General features: G+C 40.1%; 1 protein-coding gene across 1 annotated transcript in view; it reads left to right on the forward strand.

Annotated features, from left to right (window-relative positions):
• Positions 1-2,077: 2,077 nt before the first annotated feature.
• The window catches only part of LOC148901503 (neuronal acetylcholine receptor subunit alpha-3-like), a 26,384-nt gene continuing 17,575 nt past the window's right edge, over positions 2,078-10,886 (forward strand). The window contains exon 1 of the mRNA XM_088988289.1: positions 2,078-2,455. Within this exon, the coding sequence (XP_088844415.1) occupies positions 2,398-2,455 (58 nt within the window). The 5' untranslated portion in view covers positions 2,078-2,397. The remainder of the gene's footprint in view (positions 2,456-10,886) is intronic.

Here is a 10,886-nt window from a genome sequence, read left to right on the forward strand (position 1 = left end):
AGCATAGGTTGCATTTATCTTGGATGTGGATGCATCTTCACTCATTCACTGCCATTCCCAAATTTATTCGGGAATAGAAAATATGACGTGGAGCGCCATTCCCGAATTTGTTGTTTTGTTTGGGTGCCAATAAAGCGCTGGTCAGACCTCTGTTAATGTTTTCCCTCCCACGAGGGGGCAGCATTTGTCTCTTGTACAGCCGCCCCCACTTGCACCTCATATTACTCCAGACCCATCTAATTCAGGAATTAACTCTTTTTTTTTCTGATGAAAGAAGAGAGACTTAGGTTTCTAACGCTGTATTGAATGTTTTTGTAGTCCTGAAACTCAATACAGTATTCTGTGGGTCCTGGAATTTGAGTTACAATGACAAAAACCTTGGCACTGGAGTGGACAAATTTTTGCACGTCTGGTCGTGAACGGGTTAATGTTACTGCTGGGTTGTTTGGAATAGCATGTTTGTGAATTTGGTTGACACTCGCGCTTCGAGGACCAAAGGCGTTTTGTATTTACTCGACCCCTCCCCCCCCCCCCCCCCCCCCCCCCCCCGTGCATCTGCAAATGAGGCTATTAAAAGGAGAGTAGATTGTAGACTCAGCCGGCGGCAAAAGTATGATGCTCTTGTTTTCATGCTGAGCAAATGGACGGCTACCTACAAAAATTATGTTTTGGGGTGTGTTTTCGGATTACTTTGGATGAAATGGGATACGGGACTGCTCTTTATTATGTCCATGATTGCCTTGCAATTTCCTTTTAAAGCTACATGCAGAGTTTAGTGATACAATTCTACATAATATATACCTATTGAACATTTCCATGTTAGACATTAACAAAGCAAATCCGTACTTATTCAGTAAGGAAATACAATAGGCTAGCCATGAATCCAATGCATTTCTGCATAGTGCCCCTATGCAATTATAGCTTTCCATTATTTGATTGGGATGGACAGTGTAGCCGCACAGCTCTACTATTACAGAGCTGCTAATGCTTTAAGCTGCCTAAGCGTTGCAGTTTGCATAAAATCAATTAAGTGGGTCATTTCCAGTTGAGCTATTGGTATTTGCAGGTAGGAGTACTCTCTCTAATAATGCAGTTCCGTTTAAAGAAAACAAAGTTTATGTAAGTGAGAAAGACTAAAAAGTTAAATCCAAGAAATCATAATGCAAACCATCTACCGGAAACAAATTCCTTGTGTGTTCTACATACTTGGCAATAAAGATGATTCTGATTCTGATATTGTATAACTATAAATAAATTAATTAAATGCACATATTACAGGAGTGGTATTTCAGGGCTCGCGAGGCCTTTTCAGTGGATTAATAGTTGTACGCACTACTTTTCTTTTTTCACTCGTAGCAGCTTTGCTGCTTGCACTGACTTTCTTTGGAGGCATGATTAAGGGTTAAAACACTTCGTACGTTCAGAAGCAAAGAGTGAAAAAAAATGCATGGATGGCAGTTTAACAGAACACTGGAAATTGTCTTGAGGTGAATAGTGAGCGTGGATCATTGGTCAGCTGGGTGTGCCTTGCGATTGGCTGGCAACCAGTCCAGTTGAGGACTCCTACCTCCTGACGACAACTAGGATAGGCTCCAGCATGCCCGCGACCCCTGTGATTGTATTTAAAACAAGGATGGATTGATGGATGGATGGATGGATGGATGGATGGATGTATGGATGGATGGATGGAAAACAACAAATTGGGACGTTTACCAAATTTTCTCCAGTCATGTAGGTTGCAATGTTTCATTTTACAAAATGGTTGCAAACCATCAAACACTTTAAAAAACGTGATATAAAACAGATCTGAAACGTTCCCAATGACACTTAGTTGGAATATGTGGTGTATTTGTTTCTTTCTTTTGGTCCTAAATTTCTCATCAAGTTTGATGGAAATCGGCGGACAACGAGTTTTTCACGCACGTAAACCCCGACCGTGCCTGTCGAAAAACACTAACAGACGCCCGGACGCACGCAACTCTAAATGCGTGACGCTTTCTTGAGCATTTGAACAGACCTTTGAGCGTGCCGGGGCATTATTGGGAAACCGTGACAGCGAATTTACCACCTCTGATGGCTGTGTGAGAGAGAAGAGAGAGACAGAGGGGGAGAGAGAGAGAGAGGGACAGAGAGAGGGAGAGAGAGATTGAAATACACAGAGAGATAGAGAGACAGAGAGCGACCCAAGGAGGGAGGGAGTGATCGAGAAAGGAGGGGAGGCGCCGAAGTTGCCCGGTCAAGCGCACCACGAGTCTAAAGCTCTCCTTAGCGGCGCGTAAAAGGAAAACGCTTCTTTAATCTGAACCGTGGCCAGGTTCCCCTAGATTACTGAAAGGACATCACCATCACGTGTTTTTTTTCAATCCCGAAGAACATCCCAGATTGCCCGATGCATCCATGAGTCTTCCTGGGAAAACAAGCGTCGTTCTGCTGCTAGTCCTCATGACGGCCCAAGGTAAGCGCGCCGGATGGTGTTGCATTCACATAAAAGACAACAAAACAAAACAACAACAACAACCCAAAAAGTAGCAATTCACACACATGTCACTGTTTGGAGTGAATTTGCAATGAATTTGTTCCACGGTTCAAGTTTAATGTGTGGAAGGGATTGCGCAGTTATGTCCAATCCAAATAACACATTTTTTTTATCGAAAGAAAAGCTAAAGATATAATGTTGCTGAAAATCGGATTTGAAGAGAATATTATAGATAGAGAGATGACAAAAAAAAACATGTTTTTGGTACATCGCAAATCAATTGAAGGTAAAACATTCATTGAAGATTTATCATGGGGTTGGAGAGAAAACGTGAGAAATAAATATCTGTGATGCAGTGAAGAGACTTGTAAAATTCTACAATACTGTAGTTTCAACTTTTTTCATGGCAACCAATGGTCACTGAATAAACATGGAATAAACAAAGAATTTACTTGATTTATGTGATTTATGTGGAACAGGAGATGTGAGACAAGAATGAATGTCTCTCTGTGTCTTTGTTTTGTCATATTGTCTCTATGCTGTCATATTATTTGTTATTTAGTTTTTTTTTGTTCTTTTGACTTCAAGACGGCGCCGCGAGAGTGGCTGCCTTTCCAGCAGCTCATGTATTTCGTTTTTCTACTTCCATTCCTTTCATCACTTTGCTGCTGTGAAATGTAAATTTCTCCACTGTGAGACTAATAAAGGCATATCCAATCCAATCCAATCCAAATTAAAGGTCTGCTGTTGATGTTTCCCCAGATTGTTGGGGAAACAAAAAAAAAAAAACGCAAAAACAGTCAACACTGGGAGTTACATTGTGCTCTTTATTTCCCTTTATTTTTCTGAGCAGTATGTATTTATATTTTTATCATCACACTGACTAAAAACACCAGATTACACGAAAGTACAGCTGTACCTTAATTGTGACTCGACCCATGTATGAGTTTTTCAATTTATAAATCTGCATTGTGGCTTTGGCAAAAATGTTGTCTTACTACGGCGTTGACAAGGAGAGGTCTTTATTTTGCAAAAATGTCTCCCTGGGATAAAATAAAATATGATGTTTTGCTATTCAATTGCACTCAATATCTCGTGAATTCCCATGGGAAGTTTTCAATTTGGAATATTTCCGATATAACCCATGGAATTTTTCAGAAAGATTTGATTTGTTTTCAATTTTACTTGTAATCTAACAGATGCACAGCGAGAAATGTTAAAATGTGGTGTCCAGGAGGATACAAAACCTGGTTGAGTATATGCGAACACCAATTGTTCATGCTCTTGGAACTTTTGATTAATGCTTTGTTCATTCTAATGAGAGTGAGAGTGAAATACTGACACAAATCTCGGAATTCGTCACAATTCTGAACATCATTTTTTAAAAATAGTTTTATTACTGATTGCGTGTGTGTGTGTGTGTGTGTGTGTGTGTGTGTGTGTGTGTGTGTGTGTGTGTGTGTGTGTGTGTGTGTGTGTGTGTGTGTGTGTGTGCAAGATGTGTACAATAATTCCCTGTTTATCAGTGTCAATGGGAACCGGAACCACTCGCGATATATGAAAGGTGGGGACGCATCCCCCACGACCCCACCCACAGCAGTCACATACACACACTAAATGGAAAGCCCTGATCAAGGCAAGAACTTCATTAGACGGATCAAACGTCAGTGCTGGGAACCAATCAAGATACAACCATGAACAAAACCTCTGAGTCATTCGGCATTTTTTTCCCCTGAAACCACTGCACTGAAACTGCGATAAGTGAACCGCGAAGTAGCGGGGGATCACTGTATATGTGTGTAGTCTATTTAAAGAAACATTGAATGTGGGTGTTATGATACACAGTGACTTCTCAGCCATATTGTTTGCTTTCTTTGGTATGAAAATAAGAATTTGGCTTCTGTCAACTGCAAAAATAATATGTTCTCCACTGAAGGCATATCATTTTAATATTTGTCTTGACATCAATTGCGATTTTACTGTGTAAATGTGCATTTACTCTAAATCTGTGGTTCTTAACATTGCAGGTGATACCAAACCACATTCAATGAACTTTTTGTCAGTAAAAATAAATATATTATTAGCATTATTTTGAGTATTTTTAAAAATTCAAGACTTCAATTCGAAACAAAATGCATTGATTAAAACAGAAAAAAACGTAAATACAATTTCAAGACATAAGTAATTTTTGATTTCATGGTTTGGCAGAGGCTCTGTCGAACCCTGAGACCAATTCACCAAAACGTCAAGGATTTGGTTGAACCCAGATTAAGAACCACTGCTCAAAATTAATTAATATCAAGAGATTGAAGAAGGATCCCATGGGGTGAAAATGGTCACTGGTGTCAAAGTCTTCCTCTTAGTGTGTGTGTGAGTATGTGTGGGGGCAGAGTCGTGACAAGAAGTGGCCAGATTGAGACTTTATTATTTCCATTCTTTCTGGCAGTTGTGCATGTTTTATGCATTCAGATGCAACTAACCTCAATGTTATGGTCTGTGAGTAGATAAATACGCATCCATACCTCAATGCCCTCAGCTACTTTGCATCTTATACTTTGTATAAAACATTCTAATACAAACACGGCTGATGTTGATGCGATCTGCAGGGATGTGGATCCCCGTGTAATTGCACAGGCCAGAGGTCATTGTTATCAGTGGAGAAAGGTCCTCAATGTGAAAGGGATGTTGTGGTGCTTGACAGAATTTATTGAGTTGAACAGTCTTGAAATATTGTCTAGACTGGATGATTTGTATTTCAGTTTGGGAATTTTAATAGATCCTTCTACCAATGGGTTGGCCATTCATTTACCGTGGGCTTGGCTCAGCATTAGTGTCTGCTTCTTGCTCCCTGTGAGTGCTTTCATTTTATATCCGCATTTGGTTGTTTTTTTCCATTTCAATCCATGGCTGAAAGTGCATCACTGGCTGATACTAAAAAAGTAGCATATTGAATAAATATTTGATACTTTAAAGTGAACATACTCAGACCTTCTTTTTCTGAATGATGATGACTTTGAGGAGCCGTTATGTTGCTTTTAGCTAGTTTCATTTGATATCTTGGCAATACATGTATAACAACAGTACATGCAGGAAAAGAGTACATTTGTCAAACTAAAAATGTGTTGTAGTCATAGGAAGTAAGTGTATTTTATATTTATCACATTCACATTCATTCAATGGGATGAAATGTAATCCGTTAGTTAAAATCACCAGTTGTCACTAATGTGGTCAAATAACTCACGAGTCTAATAATCATGGTTTTTTTTTGCCTTAAATTTAAATACGTATCTACATTTGTCATGGGTTTCTTAAGTGACTCCCGAAAGGACCAATACAGTATTTCAGCAGTGGTATTTGAATTTCCTGAATTTCATTTAATTTAGTTCAGTGAAGCTAAATTCCCAGGAGATGATCTTCGCTTGTGACTATAAAGTCCACCGCATAATGTCTTCTTCTTTATATATATATATATATATATATATATATATATATATATATATATATATATAATGCTTTTTCTGCCTACCGCTCAAACGCTGCACTGTGTGACATAACTTCTGCATCTTTTGGGAATGGTTGATAATGCTAAATACCTGTTATTTTAAAGATACAGCTGAAAGATTCAGTCTTCCCCAGGAAAGAAATGCAGCATAGAGATAAGAAGTACTTTGGTTCTCATGAATATTTTGTTATGTGCAAATATTTTTCAACTTTTCACTTTCAAAGACCCAAGTAGAAATAAATGTGATGTTACCCACCCCTCGCGAGCAATGCTGAATACACATTGTCACACGGAAGTCATTGTGTGCATACCATTGAATCACACAAATCCTTGAACTTGATCGACGCCTCTCTGATCTTAATACAGTGGGACCTTGGCTTAAGAACTTAATTGGTTCCCAGACAGAGTGTGTAAGGCGAAAAGTGTGTATCCCAAAAATTAATTTCCCATAGGAAAGCATTAAAATGAGAATAATCCGTTCCCAGGTCCCCATAAAACATAATTTTGTACTTTATAATTTTCTAAACCTTAAAACTACACAAAATATACCTTATTTTATGTATAATAAATGTGCTATAGTATTATGATTAAAGGAATAAACTGTACTGTACAATAAAGTCATTTTATTTACCTTTGTGATGGTCGTTAATGGCTTGATGGAATGGAGTGTACGGTTTCCTCAGCATTAAACACTTGATGAGGAACATAGGCTTCTTTCACCATCTTGACGAATGGTCCGTTGTAGGTGCTTTCTCTGCGATAATTGTATCTAGTTCATCAATTGTGATCTGTTTCGCTGGGTTAATAGCTTTTTGCATCAAGTGTAAAGATGACTTGTGCAGGTTATTTGTGGAGCCTGATTGACGGGATATTTAACCTTCCAGTCTACACTCTGCTTTGGAATTATCAAAGTTGAAATGGGTCCAAATTTCACTGTTTTATGTCCATTTTCTCACCATTTTACTTGTTTTTTCCCCTTTTTTGTTTCAAGCTCTGTCCTCTCCCTTTCGTGTGTGTGTGTTTTCTCTCTCTCTATGTCTGCCTCTCTCATTAATGTTTAACCCCCCCCCCCCCCCACACTGCTGGGTTCTTGACCAATCATGTGGCTTTAACCGAAGACGCCATTTTGTTTTTGGGAGAACGGCCTCACTCTCTCTGTCTGTAACCCCATCCCCCATTGCTGCGTTCTTGACCAATCACGTGGCTTTAACCGACGACTGGGGGCGGGGAATAGAGGACAAAGAAAAGTCCGCTGCCATTTCCTTGTTTGGAGAACGGGCTCATTCACGAACGACACATCACTCATTGTGGCAGCTCCGTGTGTATCCCGAAAAATAGTTTGTATGCCAAGGTAAAATTTTCATAAATGTAACGTTCGTAAACCGAAAAGTTCGTAAGCCAAGGGGGTCGTAAACCGAGGTCCCACTGTACTGACAGCTTTGACTCTGCGGGAAAAACAAACACCCTCTGACCCGCTACCCATCTAAAATTGGTCAGATGTTAGGTAAATGGGCAATGACTACTTGCAGTAAACCCCAAGTTAGAATTCCGACAAAAAGAGAGTAAAGAAGGGGAGTCACCACTTGGTTATTTGGGTTAAAACCTGGAACACCCTTCCCTCCTCCTGAAAAAAAAAACAGTATTCTACCCTCTCCTTTCTTGCCCAATCCCTCGATGGCTAGGATGATTTTGAACTGGAATGTGTGTACCAGTTGTAGCCTAAAGAAACCCATACAGCACAGGTGTCAAAGTCAAGGCCCGCGGGCCAAATCCGGCCCGCCACATCATTTTTTTCAGCCCGCGAAAGCAAATCAAACTTGTTAAATTCCATGATGATTGCTAAAATCTGAGCCAAACGTTCATATTTTTGGATGTCAACCACAATAAAAGTTATTATTCTTGACCTTAGATTTGAAAACGAGTTATTCATTAATTTGCTGTGTGCTCCATATGTAATATTTGAAGAGATTTAAACATTCTAATGGGTTCCCAAAATTCATAACGGCCCTTGAGAGGAAATCATAACTACAATGTGGCCCGCGGCAAAAAATGCCTTTGACACCCTTGCCATACAGGAACTCACATCAGTGGGTCTGAATTATGCGCTGCACAGGATATTGTCTCCTGTAATCCATTATCGGATAAATTGTGAACAGAAGAGGTGAAACGCTGAACCTGCAGTCAGTAGCTTCAAGCAGTTTTCAAAAAATAATCTGACTCTGGTGACTTGGTTGTGCGCGGAACAAAGCGCTAATATTCGACGCAGTTATGACATTCAAAAAAGTGAGTCGGCCTGTGGGTTGGTGATGGTGCACGTAGGCATATTTTGAAGATGAGGCGGTGTCTTAAGGTTGAGGATTTAGTGATTGAAATCAGCTGAATGGCATAATATGTTTTAACGGCCCATAGCCGTTTGCCTGACGAAGCAGTTTAGAGGGATGTCCCGCCAAACTGGCATGAAACTGGTGAAAGCAAACTAATGTTGACCAGCACGGCTGGAGCACTGAAAGTCAAATCACCTTTGGCTTAGGTTTCTCCCTTTTGAGCAGTTTTGTTCACACTAAGCCGGTATGGCTTGGATGTACTTGCAAAGAGATGTCTCCTCGCATCACAGCGTCACCAAGCGTGTTTGCTCTTGCGCTAGACTTAAATGTTCCCATGTGTTTGATGCGAGCAAGCAGCTGTCTGATTCCCCTCCCAGATGTAATAACATTGCATTGAAGTCTGACAGGCAATCAATGAGAAGGCGTATGGTTGCGCGTGGCTTAAGGCCCATGCAGTGGGATGTTAGAGCTCCTGAGCACGATTGATTTATGACTATTGTAACTGAGCCCTACCCCCACCCCTCAACACAAACACAACCATACCATTTCTGTATACACACTCAAAATTACAACTGCATGCAGAAGCAGTGGTCTCACTCTACCACGCATGGATTGAATTAATTTCATTATGCCCCTTACAAGATGAACACACATACTTCCAGTGCTGCATTTGAGACTTGTGGGATTTCTCTCAATTAGGAACTTAGAAGGTGCAGCCTCAAAGCCTCCCCGGTTAAATATAAGCAAGAAACATGGTTGACTCTGCTTTGTTTTTTCAAAAGACAATTTCAGCATAAACCTACTATTTTTTAGCAGTCTCTAACATAATGGTCAATCAACAGACTGATTTCAATGCAAAGAACATTTTTCAAATGGTCTGATTGAGTACACAATTAGGAATCCTGGTTATTTGCAGGGAATAGGGACCGATCCATGCGCACCAAATCCAGCAGACATTTAAACAGCTTCTTCCCCCAAGCCATTAACTCTTTGAACAGTCGCCCAAATGGAACTGTATAGTGCCATAACTTTGCTGCTGTGAAATGTAAATTTCTCCACTGCGAGACTAATAAAGGCAAATCCAATCCAATCCAATCCTTGGTAATAAAGATGATTCTGATTCTGCTTCTCTATTGCAAAAAGGAAAATACGTGTAATGCAAATATGCCCAAACTTTCTTTTTTTTTTCAAGATGGTGCCCAAGTAGGCAGCCGCTTTTGCTTTTTTTTGTTGTTTTTGTGTTTTCTTTTGTAACTTTGTGTTGTTCTGTGTCGTGTGGAACGGATACAGATTGTTTTTTAGCATTTTTGGCCACAACATTCATCAAGGAGGTGCTGAGCGGTTGCGCCTTTTCTGCAGCATGAATATGCCAGTACTATTTTTGAATGGTAGGAATGTCGGTGCCATTTGACTGTCATCGCTGGACAGTTCTGGGGCAATTGTGCTTTTTTTGCGCCTGTCATGGGCAGCATCTTCACAGCCCCGCTTTTTTCAGCGGAAAGGTCGGTGCTGTTGTACACTCTGCGGCTGGAAGGATGCATGGCTTGAGGAGCCTGCGTTAAGAACAAAGGAGCGTCATCGCAGAGCGTCGATGCATATATGGAAGTGTCGCGGCTTGGAATTGAAGCGGATTTATGTGGTACAGGAGATGTGAGACCATCTCTATTCGTCAATGGATGCTATAGCTTCGTGTTTGCTTTCAACATATAGCCTATACTAGACGTGCACATTCCACCATGAATTCCCTGATCCACTGCTGAAAAGGATGATTTGATCCTCTCCTCTTTCATCTAGAACTGCTTCGTGTCACAAAGAGGGTATAGCAAGTGCCTAAGAGTGAATGACTCTCTGTGTCTTTGTGTTGTCATATTTGTTATTTTGTTTAGTTTCTTTCCTTTCCTCTTCCTTTCATGAATTTGGTGCTGTGTTACTTCCAGGTAGAGTGAACGCTGGGGTGAATGGCTGTCGCTGCTCACCCGCACAAAAAAAATCCAGTGACTATAATGTGTCCTTGAGAGTTTTGAAAGGCGCTTAGAAATTAAATGTATTATTGTTGTTATTATTATATAATGCTTGATGAGACACTTCAGCATGAAGGCAAAGTTACATTTAATAAAACTCATCAATCACTTCACCATCGATCCATGCCACCAATATGTTAATTAATGCCAACAAAGCTCTACTTATTGTGTCCAAAGAAAATGCCTTATCTCACTTCCACATGGTTTTTTGGAAACAAGATGCCAAGAGATGTGAGCAAAGCATGACTTTTTTTCAAAATGAAGCTCCCAAATCAATTTCAACATAGTTCCCTGTCACTATGTGTCCTTGACAGTGTTGAAAGGCGCTTATAAATGAAATGTATTATTATTATGACTATCATGTTCCAACATGAATGCAAAGCAGTACTTTCACTATACAACAAGTTTTTCAGTGAACAAGCGTTCCCCCAAATTAAATCAGTCTGAATCAACTTCTACTGTGAGTGATGTTCCTTTGCAATATTTCGAGTCCTGTGACTTTCTCAGAGGGATTTGATAACAATCGATCAATCTCACACTGAATCTTTGGAGTCGACATTTGC

Source organism: Hippocampus bargibanti, linkage group LG02 (assembly GCF_051943395.1).
Source record: "Hippocampus bargibanti isolate YZ-2025 linkage group LG02, ASM5194339v1, whole genome shotgun sequence".
Classification (NCBI taxonomy): domain Eukaryota; kingdom Metazoa; phylum Chordata; class Actinopteri; order Syngnathiformes; family Syngnathidae; genus Hippocampus; species Hippocampus bargibanti.